At 41.3% G+C, this 23,822-nt stretch overlaps 1 protein-coding gene across 2 annotated transcripts in view; it reads right to left on the bottom strand.

Annotated features, from left to right (window-relative positions):
• The window catches only part of LAMA2 (laminin subunit alpha 2), a 457,344-nt gene that overhangs the window by 229,232 nt on the left and 204,290 nt on the right, over positions 1-23,822 (bottom strand). For both annotated transcript variants that reach the window (XM_037894776.2, XM_037894777.2), the window contains exons 11-12: positions 22,919-23,059; positions 21,270-21,443 (exon numbers count right to left, since the gene is read on the bottom strand). In XM_037894776.2, the coding sequence (XP_037750704.1) occupies positions 21,270-21,443; positions 22,919-23,059 (315 nt within the window). The remainder of the gene's footprint in view (positions 1-21,269; positions 21,444-22,918; positions 23,060-23,822) is intronic.

Below are 23,822 nucleotides of genomic sequence, written 5' to 3'. Positions count from 1 at the left end.
CATCAAGCCTAACGGTCTTCTAGATTCCTGCAAAGAACCTTTCAGAAAAACACACACAGGATTCTACAGACTATAAGGCAATGGATATCTGGAGAACATTGCCAAATTTTGCACTCTATTGCAACCATGCAACTCAACTGAAACCAAGGGGGAAGAAAACTAGTAATGTTGCACAGGTGTCACTGAAAAAAATTTGGTGTTTATCAGCTCTACTTCAAGACTCCCTGGTGATTTATGTACAGACAATGGGTAAAATTTCTCCTTTTGATCAGCACTGTCCTTTCTTCCCGACCAAACAGAGCACAATTGCACATTCTGTATATCCTGTCCATATGCAAAACTATCACTAATTTTAATGGGATATCAAGAGTAAAACCTGTGCAGAACATGTAAGAGAGATCTGTATTGAGAGTCAGAGAATTTAGCCCATATTTTACAATTTCCAAAGAGTCTTCTGAGAAAACAGTGGGCATTTAGGAAAATACTTTCGAAATTTCCTTCAATTACACTCCTGAAAAAAAAAAGATTATTTTTTGTGCCAATGACTCACACAGATCTGTAAAACAGTTGTCTGCTAAATAAAACCTGCAGCATGTATGTACTGATTACCCATACCAACGATACCAAAACATGAAAGCTACATAGATTGAAAAATGAGCTAAAGATATACTTTACTGCACAAAGGTGAGGAGAGAAAAGCAAAAGCACTCATGTTGGGAATCGGCAGCATGACACACCATGGCCAGGTTAATTCGCTACATGATGTATTCATAGCAGAAGGCATATTGGAATCACTTTATTTCATGAAAACAAATACAGAGTATCAGAAAGACAAAGTCTACTGAGGTGTGAGGGTTCAGAAAGAAAACAGGCAAGTGCATGGGGTTGGTTGAGTCTGAAAACAACCTTTGGCAGAAACTTGGCATGCAAGTGCAGGGAAACTTTGTTATCATGGCCTCCAGTTCACCAACCCTTCTCATGGAAGTAATAGCTACCAGGAAGGCGACCTTAATGGAAAGGCGAGACAGGGAGCAGAAGGCCATAGGTTCAAAGAGTGAATTCATCAAGGCAGAAAGGACAAGGCTGAGGTCCTTGGGAGCAATTGGCTCAATGGGTGGATAATCAGGAGAAGGCTCTTCCAAAACCTGGTAGTCAAGAGGTGCGAAAACACAGAGTGCCCCTCCACAGGGGCGTGGAAGGCACTGAGAGCAGCTATATGCACCTTGATGGAGTTGAGCATGAGTCCTCACGCCTTCAGGTACAGGAGGTAGTCCAGAAGAGGGATGTCCACATCTTCAGGGGCAAAACCCCTCCACTGGCCCATGAGGTGAAACGCTTCCACTTGCCCATATAGGACCACCTCATGGACTCTTTTCTGCTACTCAAGAGGATGTCTTGAACTGCTGATGATCATTCCCGCTCTAGCGAAGATGTCCATCCAAAAACCAAAAACTCTTAGGTGAAGCATCTGCAGTTCTGGATGCCTGATCCTGCCACCATGCTGCATGAGAAGCTCCAGGAAAGGTGGCAGCAGAAGCAGGGGATGTGCCGACATGTGGAGAAGGAGGGAAAACCAGATCTGATGAGGCCAGAATAGAGCAATCAGAATGATCGTCGCTCGCTCCTGTCTGATTTTGTGTAAGACATGTGGCAGGAGCAGTAGCGGAGGAAAGGTATAATTGATCTGGTCTGACCAGTAGATGACCAGGGCATCTCCTAGGGAAAGGGCGCTGAGCCTCCCCAAGCCCCACCCCCACTCCCCAGGAGCAGTACTGGGTGCATTTGCTTTTGGCATGGGAAGTAAAAAGATCCCTAGTCAGAGTCCCCCAGTGGTCGAAAATGTCAGCAGTCATGGTGTTGTGGCCAATTCATGATTGGCCATGAATTTCCTGCTGAGAGTCTGTGGTTATGTTCTGAGACCTGGGAAGATATGCTACTCACAACAGGATCTTGTGTGTAATGCACCAATCCCAAATGCCCCCTCATTTGTTGATGTAGTAAATGATGGTGGTGGTATGATAAGTACATGACGGGAGTGAATAGATGTAAGAAATGCATGACATGCTCTCCACACCTCCCAAAGTTCCAGGATTTTGATGTGTATCCGGGATTCCAGAGTGGTCCAAGTCCCATGATATATACTCATCCATATGGGCACCCCATTTGATGAGTGAGGTGCCCATGATGATCGTTGTGCTTGGGGAGGATGGGAGGAAGGGTATCCTGGTGCAGACTTGACCTGGGTCTGTCTGCCACTGAAGGGAGGAGAGAACCTTGTGGGGGAACTGTCAGTAGGAAGCCCATGGTGCATGGGAGAATAGGCCCTCTGGAGCCACAGTTGTAGGCAGTCAAAGAAAAAATGAGCGAAGGCTCTAATATACTGTCAGGTCGCCATGTGGCCAAGACTGGAAAGGCAAGTCCTGGCCAGAAGAGAAGGGCCAGAGAACACCTTGGTAATCAGTTCCTGTAGGATCTGGAATCTGCCCTCTGGTAGGCAGGCATATGCCAAGACTGCATTAATGCGGGCCCCAATGGCTTGTAGGGATTAAAAGTGATTTTTCATGCTGATCGAGGCTCAAGCCTTCCCTTTGGATCACGCTGCTATTAGCTAGTCATAAAGATAAGGGAATATAAAGACCCCTTGCGGGCAAAGGTAGGCCACCACTACAGAGAAAACTTTGGTGAAGATCCATGGAGTAGTGGTAAGTCCAAATGGTAGAACCCTGTACTGGAAGTGTCGAAGGCCTGCCATGAATCTCAAGAAATGTCTGTGGGTATTATGGATATCTATGTGAAAGTAAGAGAACTGTAAACCACATCCCCTTTTCTAGTGAAGGTATGTTGGCTGCTAGAGTGACCATACAAAACTTTGGCTTTTGTATGAAATGGTTGAGACAATGGAGGTCTAAGTTTGGTCTCTACTCACTCTTCTTTTTGGGAACTAGGAAATAGGTGGACTAGAACCCTGAGCTCTGATAGATCATAAGAAGAGGCTCTATTGCTCCCCTTTGTAGTCGGTAGTTCATTTCTAGGGAGAGGATACTGTCATAAGAGTGGTCCCTGCGGCGGGGCTAGAGCAGGGGACATGGGTCAAGTAGCATTATGAACTTGATTGTACAGCCATGTCGAATAACATCCAGGATCCACTTGTCCATTGTTATCGCACTCCAAGCTGGTAAGAAGAGTGCTAGATGCCCCCCGAAAGGGGTGGTTTGGGAGTGCAGCATGAGGCAAGATGGTTGACGGCTCTCTAGATGCACTCAGAAATATTGCTTCTGCAAATACTTAGTATGAAATGCTGAAGGCTGTGATGATGTACCGGGAGGAGTGGCCAGGGGGTCTCCTGTTATGTGCGAGGAGGCTCATTGTGCCACTGATTGAAGAATTAGGGATCTCTGAATCATTGCATTGGTGTCAGGCAGTAGACATTGTGCTGGGGTGCTAGTGTGTAGATACCCAGCAATCGTAGAGTGGCTCTCTAGTCCTTGAGGGAATAGAGGGAATCATTTATCTTCTGACCAAAGAGATGAGACTAATTGAAAGGGAGGTCATCTATTGTGTTTTGGACTTCTCTTAGGAAACTTGACAAATGTAGCCATGACTTGCTCCTCATGACAATCCCCATAGCCATTGTGTGCAAAGAAGTGTCTGCCGCATCCACCATGGCCTGAAGTGTTGTCCTCATGACCAGTTTCCCTTCCTCTAAGATAGCCTGGAAGTGGGTACCATCTTGCTGGGGAAGCTTGTCTGCTAACTTGCCATAGGTAAGGAAGTTGTATTTAGTGAATAGAGCCAAGTAATTTGGGATTAGAAATTGAAGACTGGAAGAGGAGAAGACCTTGAGACCCAGAAGGTTCAGTCATTTGCCCTTTTGTTCTCTGGGGTGGAGCGTGGGTGTTGTTGCCGAACTCATTCTGTCACCACCTATATGACAAGGGAACTGGGCGAGAGGTGAGAAAACAGAAACTCAGACCCCTTTGTAGGTACATAGTACCTCTTCTCTACCACCTTGGGGGTGGATGTGCCATTGGCTGGAGTGTGCCAGACAGTCCAAACCTGTTGAAGAAAGGCATTGTTGATCGGTACAGCCACTCTGGTCAGTACTAAGGCACACAAGATGTCAAGCAGCTGGTTGTGTTCATCCTGTACCTCTTCCAGTGGGATGTGGAAGTACTCGGCCACCCTGCATAATAGGTCCTGGAACTGGCGGTAGTTATCCGGGAGCGAGGAGGGAGCTGAAGACACTGTGGCATCCAGGGACAAGGAAAGGAACCACTCCAGTTCTGGCAGGCTAAGCAGTTCTTCCCCCAATCACCTGGATCACCTGGATCAATTAGTCTTCAGCTGTTGTTAAGACTGCACCTATCACAACACGTCCGCCATTCTTCTCGCACTCTTGCCTTTCTTCTCCATGTTCATCTGAAATGTTTAACAATGTCATCTTCCCATCTTCTTGGAAGCCAAGCGGGTGGTCTTCTCTGTTCTCGCGGGTACCACTCAGCTATGATTGCAGTCCACCTATTGTCCCTGAGCCATGCTGTGTGGCCCGCCCATCGCATCTTGTTATGTCTGCTTTCCATGATAATATCTTTCACACTGCTGCGTTCTCTGATCATTTCATTTGGGATGCGATCCAGAAGGGAAATTCCCAACATAGTTGTTCCATTGCCCTTTCAGCTACCGACAGCTGCTGTTCTTCTCTCTTCGTCAGTGCCCATGTTTCACTGCCATACAGCATGGCTGGCAGCACTGTTGAATTGAAGATATTTGTACATGTGGTCTTGTCAATTTTTCCTTTGAGGACGTCCTTGATGGAATTAAATGCACAGCATCTTGACCGAATCCTTTGCGAGAGTTCTCTGTTCAGGTCTTGGCGCATATTAACTTCTTGGCCCAAATATATATACTTTTCCACTTCTTCAATTTCTTCTCCTGTTACCGTTATTCAGGCTTTTCGTAAGACATCTGATTGCACGTATTTCGTTTTGCAGCGGTCCATTTTCAGGCCGACCTGACTGCTTTTCTTGTCAAGTCTTCGTAGCATGCTCTGCAGTTGGTTGGTGCTTTGGGCAATTAGTACGATGTCGTCCGTGAATCTGAGATGGAATAATCGTTCTCCATTTATGTTGACACCACTCCCCCAATTGATCTTGTTCATAACTATTTCGAGGCAGGCGGTGAATAGTTTCGGTGAAAGCGTATCTCCTTGTTTTACGCCTTTCTCAATTGGGATGTGGAGGGGAATTTCGAGGAGAGTAATGTCTGTTGTACATCCAGTATTTGCTTCCTTCAACAAACTGATGTACTTCATGTTAATGCCCTGCTCTGCAAGCGCCTTTAATATTGCGTTAAACTTGGCACTATCGAAGGCCTTTTCATAGTTGACGAAAGCAATGCACAGCAGGAGTTTGTATTCCCTCACCTTTTTTAGGAGCTGGCTAAGGGTAAATATATGGTCGATCATACTGAAATTTCTTCAAACCCCTGCCTGCTCTCTTGGCTGTTGTTGATCCAGACTCTGTGAGAGTCGGTTCATTATCACTTTTGTAAAAAGCTTGTAGATGTGAGAAAGCAGGCATATAGGGTGGTAGTTCTTAAGTTTTTCTCGATCGTCCTTCTTGTGCAGCAAGATGGTATTGGACTCCTTCCAGCTTGATGGTATTTTTCCTTCTTCAAGATATCGACTAAATCTTAAAGCGAGGCTCTTCCAAAGTTTTTCGCCTCCTGCAGAAATCATTTCCGATGTTATTCCATCTTTTCCTGGAGCTTTTCCCTTCTTCATCTGGTGTAGTGTGCTTCGGACTTGCTCCCTCAGAGGAAAGAGTGCTTTTCCTTCTCCTTAGAGGTTGAAGGCTAGCTAAGCTTGAGGAGGTACACATGCCTGCCCGCCTAGCCAGTGGGATGGCTTGAAGTTAACAGCTAAAACAACACGAGTAAATGGGTCTTAGTTCCCTGCGCATCATCGAACCATTCTACAGTGGTGGAGCAGAAACTGAGCGACGAGAGGTTGCTAAAAATGTCAGGTGCTAGGCCAACATGGAAAAGGACAACGCTTGCTGTGTGTACTTACAATTGTAGGTCGCTGGCGAGGGAGGAAACATTAAACCATTTTCCACCAATACCGATTCTAAAAGCCTACTCAATGACAGTTGAAGAGGTGAGATGGGGGAGCCCTCCCGAGCTGAGCAGAAAGGTTCCTAAGGTGGATACTGAAGCCAGGACCCCCAGGACAGCCAACAAGTTGGATCTGACGGTTGCAGCAGAGGACCTCTAGGAGCGGGGTATCAATGATTCTTTTGCTGAGAAAAAGGAGGGTACTGCCACTGAATTGGTGGAATCTTCGAATAGCCATATCAACAGCACAGGAGGGGTGGACCCTGCACTCCATTCAAGTCCTCTGATGCCGAGAAGTCAGAGCCCAGTTTAAATGGCAGTACCGGCAGAACCACAGGAGTTGTAGGGGAGTGGGTGTGAACACAACCCAAATAAGGTAAGTACAATGTAGGAGAGCATCCCCCTGAAGAGGTGGAGACCTTACCTCCAAGGCAAAGAGTTCATGAGGCCTGGGGGCCAATTTGATCCTCCCTGGCAACAACGGTACAGTTGGAACCAAATTTAGAACCAGAGCTAGAACGGTGGCACAAGGGTGCATGCAGGAACCAACAGACACTACTACTTTGAAAAGCTCTGACTCCAGGTTCATGCATATAACCCTCAGTGGAATACAATAGGGACCATCATTTGAAGAAAAGCATATGATTGGCTCAGTTGTTCTGCATGTCACAGAAGGTAAACTGCTAATACATTTGGGTTTGGAATGGGGCTAAGCCAGGATATACTGTGTGACTGACCATCTGCTTGTAGGATTCTTGATAGGGCTGCTGAGCTGTATCCCTCTTCCTGACCCCCAGTTTTTGGGAAGGGTCTACATATTTTGGGCTGATGCTTGTCTCACTGACCAATGCAATTTGCAGATTGCATTGACTGGGCTTTTTGTTACATGGGAGTCTAGGGAGGCCTGACACATTGTGGGTCTGACCATCCACTAGGAGGTTGTTCCTGGGCTATGCCCACTGCAACAAATCTTTACTGGGGGATGAGAACAAGGATTGTGGGCTGGTGTTTCTGTCACTAAATATTGCACCTTCTTTACTCCTTCAGAGCCCCCTTTCAATCCTCAGACGAGAGTGGGGGCATGAGGCATCTCAACTACAACTCCCATGATGCACTGCAGCAGCTCAGGCAGACACAGATAAATGTCAAACTGACCTGAAACTAAATGTTTTGATTCAGTTCAACAACCAGAATATTTCATTTCAGGTTGACCAAACCTGAAACAAAAAATTTCATTTTGATTTTCCCAATGGTTGGCAAAATTAGAATTTTGCATGGAAATATTCGGATGGGAAAACCCCAACCAATTTTAATGCATAAGCATAAAGTACATTCACAACAGGAACTAGTGGCACCTGGGTCCTTCCTATTTTATATTTGTAAGTTTCCATGTTTAAAAAAATTACAATCCCATTTTGTGTTGTGTTCCTCTTTTGTCTCTAATTGTGTGTTACGCAATCATATTTTTCTTAGACAGATGTAACTTACATTTATATAAATACACACATATATGTTACTTACATCAGTCTAAGAAAAATGTGATTGCACAACATACTATGAAAGACACAAAAGAAGAATGCTACACAGGATGGGATTTTTTTGTATTTCTGCCTGAACTCTGCATATATCTTATATCAATATACAAAAAAAAACCAATAAGAAAAGGAGTACTTGTGGCACCTTAGAGACTAACCAATTTATTTGAGCATAAGCTCGATGAAGTGAGCTGTAGCTCACAAAAGCTTATGCTCAAATAAATTGGTTAGTCTCTAAGGTGCCACAAGTACTCCTTTTCTTTTTGTGAATACAGACTAACACGGCTGTTACTCTGAAAAAAAACAATGAAGAGTTAACTGAACTGCACTTCACGTCACAAAAGCCCTCAAGGAGCAATGCAGTATAAACTTTCTTTCCAGAGAGGATTTTCAATTGCAGCAGACTAAACAACATTAACTGAAACATTTAAATAAGAAGACACAGCTGACCAATATCATCGTGTCTATGTATTTGATTAGTTTTAAAGGCATCTGTTGTCTCAGACCTATGGCATAAGTTAAATAAAGTAGTTTTAGCCAATTAATGTTATTAATTTTGGTTGCATAGGCTTGGTAATTAGGAAATCTTGTTTCCAAAGCCATGGACAATAAAATATTGACCAATTTCCTCACATTTTTATGTACTGTACTAAAATGACTAACATTAAAATGTACAGCTGTGTTTAGTTCTAGATAAAATATAATCCGAAAGAAAGAAAGAAAGAAAGAAAGAAAGAAAGAAAGAAACTTTGATCATATGACCTTGGAGGAACCAGAAGAAGATTAAGTGATAATTGCTACCATGGAGTTCTTTAGGGTGGAAGATGCAAAGTTGGTGGATGAATTGCAGAGAGTACTCTCCACATCTACTAATACCGCTGCAGATATGCTGTGCAATTCTGCAATCCAAAAATGTAGATGTAATTGTAGGAGTCCTGCCTCATTAAATACACAGTAAAGTGTGCATTTGAATGATACAGGGCTCTACAGGAGATGTTTTGATATGAATTGTATTATTTGAGAGTAGCATGTGATAATATAATTAAAGACTGTCACACCGTATATACACAATTGACAGACTCGCTCTGGAGACTGAACTACACTTTCATTCAAGAAGGTGGTCACTCCAGGTCAAAGCAACTATCTGGTGGATAAAAGAAGTGCAGTTTGGTGGCTGCTGCCAATCAGTCATCTTTCCTGACACTAGATGACAGGGGATGGATGACTTGATAATTGCCCTGTTCTGTTCATTCTCTCTGAAGCATCTGGCCGTGGCCACTGTCGGAAGACAGGATACTGGGCTAGATGGACTATTGGTCTGACCCACTCTTATGTTCTTTCAGAGTAACAGCCGTGTTAGTCTGTACTCGCAAAAAGAAAAGGAGTACTTGTGGCACCTTAGAGACTAACCAATTTATTTGAGCATAAGCTTTTGTGAGCTACAGCTCACTTCATCAGATGCATCCGATGAAGTGAGCTGTAGCTCACGAAAGCTTATGCTCAGATAAATTGGTTAGTCTCTAAGGTGCCACAAGTACTCCTTTTCTTCTTATGTTCTTATGAACGTACTCTGTGTGCCTCTGGCACCACTATTTTAATAAAACTGAATTCTTATGCAAAACATGAGCAAATTAATGCAGAAAGTAAACTATTGTAAACACACTCTGTTCTTACATAAATGTCCCTTCTTCACAACTAACTAACTAAATAAATAAAATTCTTCCAGAAAACTCTCAAATGCTTCATGATATTTCACTTGAAAGTTTCAAAAAACTTCTTTATGGCAAGAATAAATTAATGAAAAAACAAAAGTTTATTGATGTTACAACTCTCCTGCTGCTCCTTCTTCTTTTTCCCCCCAAAATGGACTACTTCTGGCACAATAAGTATAAGGGCTAATAGGACTAAACAAATAAAGCAAACTTTTCAGTCAGAAAAGATATTCTGCCATATAGCAATGCCTCTGAAACCCTGCTGATTGAAAAGGCATGTAGATACCAATCAGAAATTCATCCAGCCGTCTCAGGAGATGGAGAGTGGTGTTCTTCATACGTTGTGAGAAATGCTATATATATTTCCAGTGAAAACAGGGAATGCTCAGACAGGTCCATATTAAAAAAAAAACAGTTTCACCAAAAATAACTGTAAATATATTCATTTGGGTAAAACAATCATCTGTGTCTATTCATGCATGCTATCTGTTCTCATTGCTGTCGCTCCTGTCGATCTGAAGTTGAGAGGTAATGGCCCCATGTTTCAAGGAAACTGCTGAACTGTGTACTCAGGCTTCAGTTTGAGAGATGGGTTCATTTATCATCATAATAAGCTATTACCATTGATAGGTCACAACTCATTGAAGAGACAGTCAGTCTAATTGGCTCAATTCCGTTAGCTTTGGATGTGCCTCAAGGAGTCAGAGATGAGCAGTACTTTGCAGGTAATATTCAATCACCCAACAAACTGCTTGTTTAATAATTCATCACATTTCAAATTGGGGTTCTGTCATATTACTCCCATTTCAATCTGCTGAATGTCTAGTTTTAACTCTTTCATCTCTTGGGCCCATGGAAATAAACAGAACTTTAAAAAAAGTCAAGAGACTTATTGCATATTTAAAATCTCCACTGAGGTTTCCTTTCTAAAGAAATTTGCTCTCATTAGTTGAATTATCTCTCTGAAAAACAAAATCTTTGTCCCCACCTTACCATCCTGTTGAGGATCAAAATATGGTAGTCAAAGCTAATGGGAACCTAAGGGAATGCAGGTCAGCTTGCATTCCAGGGATTAACCAAGCAGTATGGACTCATTCAGAAATCTTTTGCAGCAGGTAATGATAGAGTAGAGGAGACGAGGGCCTGAGGGCTTTTAAAAGACACAATATTCTAGTCAGATGTTAGATGATCAGATCAAAGCATAAGTAATTCATGTTATTAGAAATTTTTGTTGTTTTTACTTTTAAAATTGTAAAAGAAAACAATTGAAATACACACTATTAACTTCATGAAAAAACTCGTGCAGATACAGACAGATGACATTTTCCTTTCCAAATGCAAACAAACAGATGGACATCATACCAAAAGGATTGAAAGTAAAAAATCCATTACAATCGACATACCACACATACGATGGTGACAGGTTGTGCCACACACTCTCAAAGAAACTGCGGAACCACCTGATCAACATCCTATACAGCAAACAGGAAAAGATCAAGAATGCGCTCTCAAAACTGGAGACTCTCATAAAAAACCAACCTTCCACACAAACTTCCTCGTGGCTGGATTTTACAAAAACTAGACATTTACAACACACCCTTTGCTTCTCTACAGAGGAAAAAGGACACTAAGGTATCTAAACTCCTACATGCCACAAGGGGCCACAACAATGGTACTCTTAACTCACCCAAAAATATTGTTAATCTATCCAGCTATACTCTTAGCCCGGCTGAAGAGTCTGTCCTATCTCGGGGCCTCTCCTTCTGCCCCACCACCTCCATGAACATGATACAGTTCTGTGGTGACCTAGAATCCTACTTTCACCATCTCCAACTCAAGGAATATTTCCAACACACCACCAAACAGCACACTAACCCACAGAAACTTTCCTACCAATGCTACAAAAAGAAGGATTCTGCGTGGACTCCTCCTGAAGGTTGAAACAACAGACTGGACTTCTACATAGAGTGCTTCCGCTGACGTGCATGGGCTGAAATTGTGGAAAAGCAGCATCACTTGCCCCATAACGTCAGCCGTGCAGAACACAACCCCATCCACAGCTTCAGAAACAACTCTGACATAATTAAAAAGGCTGACAAAGGAGGTGCTGTAGTCATCAAGAATAGGTCAGAATCTGAGTGAGAGGCTGCTAGCAACTCTCTGACACCACATTCTACAGGCATTACCCTATGATCCCACTGTGGGTCACCAAAAGAAACTGCACCATCTGCTCAAGAAACTCCCTGAAGAAGCACAGAAACAAATCTACACAGACACACCTCTAGAGCCCCGACCAAGGGTATTCTATCTGCTACCCAAGATCCATAAACCTGGGAATCCTGGACGCCCCATCATGTCAGGCATTGGCACCCTGACAGCAGGATTGTCTGGCTATGTGGACTCTATCCACAGGCCCTACGTTACCAGCACTCCCAGCTACCTTCGAGACACCACTGACTTCCTGAGGAAACTACAATCCATCCGTGATCTTCCTGAAAACACTATCCTGGCCACTATGGATGTAGAAGCCCTCTACACCAACATTCCACACAAAGATGGAATACAAGCTGTCAGGAACAGTATCCCCGATAATATCATGGCAAAACTGGTGGATGAACTTTGTGACTTTGTCCTCACCCACAACTATTTCAGATTTGGGGACAATTTATACCTTCAAGTCATCAGCACTGCTATGGGTACCCGCATGGCCCCACAGTATGCCAAAATTTTTATGGTTGACTTAGAACAACGCTTCCTCAGCTCTCGTCCCCTAACGCCCCTACTCTACTTGCGCTACACTGATGACATCTTCATCATTTGGACCCATGGAAAAGAAGCCCTTGAGGAACTCCACCATGATTTCAACAATTGCCACCCCACCATCAACCTCAGCCTGGACCAGTCCACACAAGAGATCCACTTCCTGGAAACTACAGTGCAAATAAGTGATGGTCATATAAACACTACCCTATACTGGAAACCTACTGACCACTATAGTTACCTACATGCCTCCAGCTTTCATCCAGACCATACCACACAATCCATTGTCTACAGCCAAGCTCTACGATACAACCGCATTTGCTCCAATCCCTCAGACAGAGACAAACACCTACAAGATCTCTATCAAGCATTCTTACAACTACAATACCCACCTGGTGAAGTGAAGAAACAGATTGACAGAGCCAGAAGAGCACCCAGAAGTCACCTACTACAGGACAGGCCCAACAAAGATAAGAAGAGAACGCCACTAGCCATCACCTTCAGCCCCCAACTAAAATCTCTCCAGCGCAACATTAAGGATCTACAACCTATCGTGAAGGACGATCCCTCACTCTCCCAGACCTTGGGAGGCAGGCCAGTCCTTGCTTACAGACAGCCCCCCAACTTGAAGCAAATACTCACCCGCAACCACACACCACACAACAGAACCACTAACCCAGGAACCTATCCTTGCAACAAAGCCCGTTGCCAACTGTGCCCACATATCTATTCAGGGGACACCATCATAGGACCTAATCACATCAGCCATGCCATCAGGGGCACGTTCACCTGCACATCTACCAATGTGATATATGCCATCATATGCCAGCAATGCCCCTCTGCCATTTGCATTGGCCAAACCAGACAGTCTCTACACAAAAGAATAAATGGACACAAATAAGACATCAAGAATTGTAACATTCAAAAACCAGTAGGAGACCACTTCAATCTCCCTGGACACTCAATAACAGACTTAAACGTGGCAATTCTTCAACAAGAAGCTTCAAAAACAGACTTCAACGAGAAACTGCAGAACTGGAATTAATTTGAAAACTGGACACCACCAAATTAGGCCTGAATAAAGACTGGGAGTAGATAGATCACTACAAAACGTAATTTTCCCTCTGCTGATATTCACATCTTCTTGTCAACTGTTGGGAATAGGCAACGTCCACCTTGATTGCATTGGCCTCGTTAGTACTACAAAAGTAATTTTCCCTCTGATATTCACGATTTCTTGTCAACTGTTGAGAATAGGCCACTTCCACCTTAATTGAATTGGCCTCGTTAGCACTGACCCCCCACTTAGTAAGGCAACTCCCATCTTTTCATGTGCTGTAGTATATATACTGCTTACTGTATTTTTCACTCCATGCATCTGATGAAGTGGGTTTTAGCCCACAAAAGCTTATGCCCAAATAAATGTGTTAGTCTCTAAGGTGCCACAAGGACTCCTCGTTGTTTTTTCAAGTTCCCTGTTGGTCTGTTGCTTTTCTATCAGCTCTGACTGGCATTTGTTTCTTAACATTTCACACAGAAAGTTGTTTATTAGTCCAGGAAAGGAATTGCCATTTTTCAGTCAATCAGAAAACTCCAGTTTTCAGTGCTGAGATCTCAAAAGGCTATCATATTTTCTTTCAAGAATATTGAAGATGCTAAATGCTAGGTGAATGCTTCGATAACTTCTGGAAGAATCACACCATTATTATTTACTATTAGTCCTATGTGAGGTTGGGTTCCTTGATTTTTGGGTGACCAACTTGACACACCTTAAAGGAAGGATTTTCAGAAAGTGCTGAATATCCATCCCCTGAAAATCAGGCCCTGTTAAGTAATCTATTTAGTCAATTTACACAAGCTGGGGACCTGCCTCATAGACCTTACTTTGGGCCTATCTAGTCCATCTAGTCCCGTTTCAGAGAGGACTAGATCAAAGTGCTCTAACAAACTGTTAACGCACGTCAGAAAACTGTACAGGAACAGTTAGTCTGCAGCAGGTGTGGGGGATACAGTCACACCCCCTCCTGCCATGGTCAAATTGTTCATGTACTTTTTTTTACACACTGGGGATTCTGGATAATTTATAGAATTATGCTTTCTGTTTTTTAAATTGTTATGTAATTATCATTAGAGTAATAATTGTTAGTGGCAAAAAAGAAGAGAAAGAACAAAGAGGAAAAGAAAATAAACTTTTGTATGTACTTGAATCTAACCTGATTATTTCTTTTTTATGAAATCTTAATTGGATCTAGATTTTTCCAATCTGTTGAATAATATTAAGGTAGTAATAGAAATTTATTTTTATATATTTATTTTCCCCACTACTCACCCTTCTTGGACACCTTGGAGCCTGCGGAGTTGTGGTGCTTTATGATGACAGTGTTAAAAAATGACAGAACTCCACCTTTGATTAGAGTAAGTTAATAAGATTAGAAAGGCAATAATAGTGGTCTTTAGTTATTTGTGCTTCATATTGATAACTGATGCCACAGTATGAGATTTTGAAATGCCATTAATAAAATATGAGACAGATCTATGAATCAATTAAAAAAAATCATATGGCTCTTCAAACAGCATACACAAATCCTTGGAAAATATGGTACTTGTGACACTCCCCAGGGGTATCCAGGTTTCTGAGGCACCTCACCACCACCTGCCTATAGCATGAGGAAACCACCAGCCTCTGGCAACACAAGCACTGCCTTCCAGATCTCGCTCTCTCTGTACAGGTTAGCAAAAGGCAAAGACCAACCCCCACGTCCTCAGAACATTCCCTGTCATGTCCAGCCCCTTATCCACTGAGCGCTAATCGAATTACCAGGCCTGCTCTTCCCAAAGGAACACACCAGCTTGTAAGATTCAACTCAGAATCTCCACTTAGCTTAACACCACAGCATTTAGCTATATTTATAGCAAAGGCAAGGATAGATTTATTATCAAAGTACAGAGATATAGGTGATAGCAAGTAAGAATACTGGAAACAAGTAGTTACATATAAAACAAAATCATAACACACCTTCCTGAGACTAAACTAACAAGTTATACTCCTATCTAAACAGCTTGTCTCATACAAAGTTCTCTCCAGCAATTTCAACCAAGCCTTGAATGAGACCCCTCTTTCATGAAGCAAACTCACTGTCCATTTACTTTGTAGGTGAAAAATGACAGTCTCTTCTTTGTTCCGCAAATGAACTAGAGCAAGCTTTTGATACACACCTCAAGATAGGGTTCTCCCCACCCCACTGTTTACTTCTTCCTGTTATTCTTCTTTCTTTGAAGTTCTTACAATCCTTCACTAGCATTCAGTTCAGACTGATCAGAGGAGACCCACTGTGAACCATACAATATTTCATTGACGTGTAAACAGCCAAATAGATAAATATTTCTTGTCTTACAGAAATTTGTTTTTCACCTTTGCTGGCAACCAGTCCCTAGACCGAGATCTTAAGAATATAATTTTCAGCATCTATATGTATTTCCTTACACAGTGATGCTGATGACCAATTTGACACCAGCTTTTGAGACTTCATATGACATTCTTTGGTGAACTAGAATGTACTGGAGTACTGTGTCCAGCTCTGGGCACCACACCTGGGGAAAGTTGTGCACAAATTGGAGAAAGTTCAGAGCAGAATAACAAAAATTAAGTCTAGAAAACATGACCTATGAAGAAAGACTGAAAATACTGTGTTTGTTTAGTCTAGACAAGAGAAGACTGAGGGGGGGACATGATAACAGTCTTCAAGGATGTAAAAGGGTTTTACAAAGACAAGGGTGATTGTTTTTTCCTTAACCACTGAGGACAGGGCAAGAAGTAATAGACTTAAATGGCAGCAAGGGAGATTTAGGCTAGACATTAAGAAAAACTTTCTAAGTATAAGCATAGTAAAAAGCTGCAACAAATTATCTATGAAGATTGTGGAATCTCCATTATTGGAGATTTTTAAGAATAGGTTAGACAAACGTCTGGCAGGGATGGTCTAGATAACACTTCATCTGGCCTCAGTGGAGGGGACTGGACTAGATGACCTATCAAGGTCTCTTCCAGTGTTACATTTCTATGATTCTATGTATATACCAGACTCGGGATTTCCCTGTAACCCCTCTGCACCCCCTTGCGCCAGCTGGCGTTAAGAGGTTCTTGGGGCACAGTTGTAAATTCAAATTTTAATTTTAAACAAATCTAAATTTAAAAAAAGAGTAAAATATCTGATTTGAAACATAACAATTCAATTTTATCCACCTTATTGGACACCCATTTGATTTTACTTCCATTTAATTAAACATATGACATTTTATCCATCAGAATTGATTAGCTCTAAATAAATAAATAAATAAATAAATAAACAAACAAACTTAAAAGGGTGTTGTATGTGTGTGTATCTATCTATCTGTATCTCAGTGCAGCTAGAGTTATAAATATTGAGCAAAATTCACTAGGTCAGTTATGACATACAGTAGTGCTATCAATGTTATTTGTTAACATTTAAGGTTTTCCAAGAAGTGCCAGCAGCTCTCGAAAGAAAAGGTTATCCAAAAATTAGCTTCCAATAGCACTTTTCAGAGTAGCAGCTGTGTTAATCTGTATCCGTAAAAAGAAAAGGAGGACTTGTGGCACCTTATAGACTAACAAATTTATTAGAGCATAAGCTTTCGTGAGCTACAGCTCAGTTCATGTATGCATCCGATGAAGTGAGCTGTAGCTCACAAAAGCTTATGCTCTAATAAATTTGTTAGTCTCTAAGGTGCCACAAGTACTCCTGTTCTTTTTACAATAGCACTTTGTCTGTCATCTCAACCATCAGGAAGTATTAAGCAGAGAATGCTTTCCTTTCCCAGGCTTGCAGTGAAAACAAGCCAAAATGTTTTCATATTTTGGTATCAAATTGCAGCTATCGTGTCTGATGATCTAGAAACAGTCTCCAATTTTTGCTATCTAAAGCTAAACCATGTGAATACTAGATGGAGTTTTGACGGTCTGGATGCATTAATAATTTAGGACAATTGATCTTGGCATTTCTGTTTCAGGCCATCATTGTATTATTTACGCCACTTTATGGGTTTTTTTCTGTGCGATCTGTATTCTGTAATTTCTTTTGCATGATTCTGTCTCTTGGATCAGAACTGCACCGAAAATGAACACAAATGGAAGGAAATAAAGAGAGCACAAAGTCCTGTTATACACAGAGCAGTAAGACACTTATGCTATTTTTGTTTTTCCTGAAATCATGGTGATGTCTAATTTACAGCATTCACAAAGCTGTACCTGCAGTTCTTTTCAAAGCCTAAACTCCCATTGCTGCATAATAATACCAAGCAGCACAGGGTCTTAAAGTTATAGCATTTTTATGGTGATGTTATTTTATACATGGCAACGCATGTGCAAACAATCGGATCGTTGCCCATGTAAATGGGTATTTGTCCATGTGCAATTGTCCGTTTGTGTGGGCAAGTTCCTTGGCGTAAGCTGCACATTATTTTTTCAGGAACACCTTTAGGTGCAAACATTCTAAAGATTCGCCCTAAAGATTAAACCTACTGAAGAAATAAAACTAATTAAGGCTAAAAATATGCCCTTCACTCACCTTGTGCTGCCCTGCTGATACAGATCGTATGGGACATTAAAGCAGCCCTTCTTTTGGGGCCTACACAGAAGGATAATACCTATGCACAGTGGAAAGAGTTATGGATGAAATTTTAGCCTTAATTCAAATGTTTGGCTCTTGGAGCTTTAAGACAGAATGCTGACATTATATTAACATATTCCCTTTTCTTTTAAAGATCATCAAAAATAAATTCCTAGTGGAAGCGATAGTTAAAAAGGCCGTTTTACCAAACAGGGGCTTTCAAATGTGTAATATTTGTCTGTTTAATAGAACAAAAGCTTCTTCTTCACTCGGCAGAATCTCTAAGGGTATGGCTACACTGCAGTTAAAAACCTGGGGCTGGCCCATGCCAGCTGTCTCAGGCTCATGGGGCTTGGGACAAGGGGCTGTTTAATTGCAGTATAGATGTTGGGGCTTGGGCTGGAGCCAAGACTCTAGGACCCTGTGTGGTGGGAGAGTCCCAAAGCTCAGGCTGAAGCCCCAGCCGGAATGTCTACATTCCACAGTTAAACAGCCCCTTAGCCCAAGCCCCACGAGTGAGAGTCCGCGGGCACAGGCCAGCCCCAGGTTTTTAACTGCAGTGTAGACATATCCTTACAGAGTATTGTGTTACCAAGTACTTATGACTGCCTCAGGCCAGAATTAAATTGGCAGCCATAAAATAGATGGAAAAGCTATTACATGATCCCTGTTAAATCTTAATAGTAGCCCAGCATAAAATTTCTTCCTAATAAAATAATTCAGAAGTTTACAAAATTATATTGCTCCAGAATTATCCAAATAACAGCCCTCCATCTGATGAACACACCACGCCTTCAAATTTTCATTCTAAACCTATATAGGCTAAAACAAGCATCTGAAAACTAACCTTTGTTTAAAAAAAATTAAAATCTGCATTTGAGATAACACAAGAGCTGCATGTATTTTATATTTTTAATTTCTTAAAAATTCACCTAACTTCTGACATGTTGCTAGTAGTACAGTAGTACTTTGTTGTTGTTCTTGTTTTTCTAAAAAACAACAACAACAATTGAGATGTTACATTCATTTTCTTGCTTTCTTGTCCCATAGTCATACGGTCACTTTCACATAAACAAGAGTCCTAAGAGCAGGAGTACTTGTGGCACCTTAGAGATTAACAAATTTATTTGAGCATCAGCTTTCGTGAGCTACAGCTCACTTCATCGGATGCATGCCGTGGAAAATACAGTGGGGAGATTTATATACACAGAGAACATGAAACAATGGGTGTTACCATACACACTGTAACCAGAGTGATCAGGTAAGGTGAGCTATTACTATCTCTCCTGCTGGTAATAGCTCACCTTACCTGATCACTCTTGTTTCATGTTCTCTGTGTATATAAATCTCCTCACTGTATTTTCCACTGAATGCATCCGATGAAGTGAGCTGTAGCTCACGAAAGCTTATGCTCAAATAAATTGGTTAGTCTCTAAGGTGCCACAAGTACTCCTTTTCTTTTTGCAGATATAGACTAACACGGCTGCTGCTCTGAAACCAGTCCTAAAAGCGTTACTTACAGCCTCTCGTTACTCACTTTGTAGCACAACCTTTTTAGAGAAACCAGAATCTGCCACAGAACAATCTCATTTAACTCCAGTGTCATTCACTCTTAAACAAAGCTCAGGGTTACAAACTCAATATCATCCCATTTTACAACACTTGTGTCATGTGAAAGCAGCACTTGTAGATGGATCGAAAACGTGCAGATAGAATATATATGGCAATCAACATTGTGGAGACATATGCATCACATGCCAGCCTTATGTTAAAAGAAGCCTTTCAAACAAAGATTTTGGGCTATATTTGAAAACTGGGGTCTCTCAATATAGAGGGACAGTTGTCCCCATGCTTTACTCAAATTTATTTTTAGAGACAACATTCTAGTGAAATGGGTAGAGATAGAAAGAAAGGGCGTTGGACTCCAGAGTTATGGATTACACTAAAAAATGTCTCGATATAAAACTTCTTAAAAGCTTTCTCTGCGTACTTTTAAGGCAGACATTCTTAGGTAAGCACACCTACCATAAAACAGCAATTATTATACTTGTAACACAGCTAGCAGTCATAGTCGAGAAGGGCTGGTTTAATCCAGTTTCAGCTATTTAGAGAGATGTTTTATTGAGTTTACAAATAAGAACCTGCAATACTCCATTTCCATAGCAATACACTAAATCATCCAAGCTAAGCATGTCATCATGACTATAATTTACATGATGTAACATGACAGTTAAGATGTACTGTGGTAATTTGTGAGTGCTTTCAGTATTATTGTAGTATCAAAAATTTATATGGTTCAGTTATTAAGGCAAATTGTTTCATTCATACAGAAATGTCTGACAGTAAACCACAAAGGACCTTCAAATTACACTGAAAAAATGTCTTCCAGGTTCAGATAATTTGCACACACTCTTCCCATTATTTTGTTCACCAAATGGAAAAGAAAGAAGTTTGTCTGTGCAAAGTTTCTACCAGAGTTACAGGAAAAATTCACTGTATGGAAGCTATAAAAAACTTCCCTTACCCCAGCTGAATGGGCTTGGCTATCTATCTTTAAGCATCTTATAGCCATGAACAGGATGCCCACATTCTTTGGAAATGATGCTGTTTAATCTTCACATGCTCACTTACCTTCTGTCATGTTGATTTCCAGCCAACAGGAAAAAACTAGGCGGACAAGCCTGAAGAGACTAGAATGGAAAATGTGCTGAAGCACACCATAGTTTCATATACTTCACCGTAATCAGAAAAAAGCTCAAGTTCTGAACACAGTCCCCAATTCCAAAGCCTGACAGAAAATTCATTTTAAGAGCACACCACCTGTGATAACAGAGTCTGTGGATAGTAAGCCTGATACTCCGACCACTAAGGCAGCCAGGGAGATCTTCAAAGATTTTAAAAGTAATGTAATGCAGTAACCTTCAGAGGGCAGATACTAATATGTTTATATATTTATGTGTTTGTGTGTGAGGGGTGGGGAGCAGGTGAGTGGATCTGAATAAAGATGAGCAGTGAAACTGGCACAAAGTTTAGTACAGCACCTTCTGAGTTCCAGGGGAGAGTTCCCGACACAAGTTTATGCCAAGCATTAAAGCTTTGTAACCTAACTCACATCATCTGATATACACTTTTCATCTGTGGAAAGCAGGATAGGGAACAGCCTTTCATATCCAAGGACAAGATGGAAAGAGAAGAGGACAACCTGAAACACATATTCATATGCCAGCCAATTCGTTCAAGAAATAACACTGCAAATTATCTGAACTTCTCTAAGACCTGACAGCAGAGGCCTCAAGAGGTCTCAGAATTGAAGTACTTAGTTTATTCTGCTTTCCCCTGATGCTTTGTGCCCCATAAGGATTCTCTGCATGCCTAATTCAGTTCTTTTCAGCAAGCAATTTTGCTGGTCAAATATCTTTCCAACTTAATCTTCCCTCCAACAGGAACTAAAAAAAAATTGCTTATATCTTTCCCTAGCAATAAATTAAATCAGCATACAGGCAAGGACCATTTGCACTTACTTTGTTGCCCAAATAAGGACTGGGTGCACTCCAGTAATAAATCAGCGGCAGCGCTCTTCTGGCAGCCACATTACTGATGCTAAGCCGCTGAGGTCCACCAAAACTGTCCTGCTGAGGTGTAACTTGAAGGAGACCAGGTACATCAGTCAGATACCAGCCACTCATGTCTCCTACCTATAATGACAGAATAAAATACCTGTTGGAGGGAGAGTCAAGATATCAAAGTCCCAGCACCCACCAGCCTCTCTGTTATGTTTTTTTGTCTTTTCTGCACCTTCATTTGGCTTAAGATCTTGATTAATCTCAGTGAAGAATCATATTCAGTGACATGAGAATACTCATAGGAAAATTAATCTACTGTATGCATACCAGCTCTTGGATTTTTGTGTCCTGGACAGCCACTTAGGCTGCCAAAAAGTTAGGGGATAGGTAAATATTTGTTCCCAGTGGCTTAACAGAGAGTGGGGAGGGAATTCCGGCTCAATTCCAATAATATTTGAATAAGAGCCATTCATGCTCCCACTGTAGGTCACACAACACAAATACTCTGTGATATAAGTCCCAGATGGTACAGAAGCCTGAATTGAAAGTTCAACAAATCTGAACAGATATTATTCAGATATAGACAATGCAGTTTATTGTCTAAAGACCTATATCTTAGAAGTTCAAAGGTCGCTTCTACTGCACCATCTAGCAAAGATCAAAAACCTCAGACCCTGAATCTCTGAAATCCTCTATCAGGAAACTAACCAATACAGAAGAGCTTAATATACATACAAGCACGCTGAAGGCTTTTGGTTGTTTTCCAGATGCCTAGATAGCAGCAGAGCTATGAAATGGCTCAGCTGTGAGCTGGAAAAGCTTTCTGGATACTGGTATATAAATGAGTACACCAGGCACACTGAACTCCCAGAGTTCCCATATACCTAACAGCCAAAACAGTAGCTATTTAACCTAAACAGATTTTCCTAAGCTAGATTTATGGACATATATTATAGCCCCTTTATAGAGAAACTGGTGTCCAGGTTTTGAGACCTTATTGAAAGTATAGGGCTTGCTTGTACAAAAAAATTAATATTTTCTACAATGTGCTTTTGCAGGTAAGACCATTGGAAGGGTCATCCCACCTTTAGCTTCAATGCTATATACATATTGGACAGAAGAAATTCACCATAGGTGTAAGACCCTCACTGTTTACATGCCCCTATGAAGGATATTATTTCTTACATAAATTTTGTATTTGTAAGTGTAAATTCTTAATTAACCCATATGTGTCTATATGGATATTTATTACACACCCAGAGAAGAGGCACCCCTATGGACACCTCAGAATTACCCTCATGTTCATACTTTATTATCTGCATATTCCATGACTGTTTCACACACACAGCTTCACCTCTGACAGACATTTCGGAGTTGCTTTCTATATCAGTCACAATGTTGATTTCAGAACATTTTCACAATGAAAGCAAAGAAAGATCAGTTTTTGTATGTGAAAAATCCTTTCCTTTTGGATATCTGAAAAGACTTACATGGTATATAATGTGCCTGCAGATCTCAGGATAACATCTGTTGTACAAGATATGTTTTAAATGACAGCATACCCAATGACATATTTTTGCTATGATGTTTACTATTATTTTTCTTACACTGCTGTAGGTCCAGTGAGAGTCTATACAGACGTCTGTTTTCCCTGAACAAAAACACTCCTCACAGCCTCTTGGATTATCTTCCTGCAGGTTGAAGAAACTTGGTTTGCAATGATCACAGTTTTCTCCTTCAACATTTTCCTGGAAATACACATTAGAATATTACTTCATCTATCACATTAAAATTAGAGGCTTTTTGCTTGCTTTTGGTTTGATACAACAATGCAAAAGGAAGACATTTATGGGAAACTACCCCTAATTTTTCAATATAAGAGCCAAAATCTCCAAACAATTAAATCAGTGCAACCCCACTGAAGTTAAAGGGATTGAATGGGTGTAACTAAAGGTAGAATTTGGCCATTTAACTTTATATCTTTTCCATGAACATATTATTTTTTCACAATAATCTAGTAAATCTCCTCTAAAACATGGATGGCCAAAGGGAGGAAAGCATGGGTACAACTTGCCTATTCTTGGAAATCAGCAATCAGTGTCCAGCAATTGCAATAGCTACTTGAAACTAGGGTATGATCATCCAATGCAAAATGCAGCATTTCAGTTCTTCTTGTCTATGCTTGGGGTTTGCACCAGTGCGGCTACTCCTGTAGCTGGCCACTGGTGTCTGAAATGAGAGCTAATTCCAAGTATAGGCAAGGCCTGTATTTCTTCCTCCATGACTGACAGTATTTGCCTACCACTTAGATGATCTATGAACCTACAGAGAACTGGAGCAGAGGACCCAAGTGCCAGACCATTGCAGCATTTTGTAATTTTGTTTTACAGCAAAGGTTTATTTTACTAGTTGATACACTGAGTTACCAGTATGTAATCAATCTGGCCCATATGCAGAGACAGAGATGCCTCTTCTCCGCATGGGGTGCATTACAAAAAGGTTCACACTGTG

The sequence above is a fragment of the Chelonia mydas genome, chromosome 3, assembly GCF_015237465.2.
Source record: "Chelonia mydas isolate rCheMyd1 chromosome 3, rCheMyd1.pri.v2, whole genome shotgun sequence".
Taxonomy (NCBI): Eukaryota; Metazoa; Chordata; order Testudines; family Cheloniidae; genus Chelonia; species Chelonia mydas.
The sequence above is the reverse complement of the archived record's forward strand: the minus strand, read 5'-3'. Positions and strand labels throughout refer to the sequence as shown.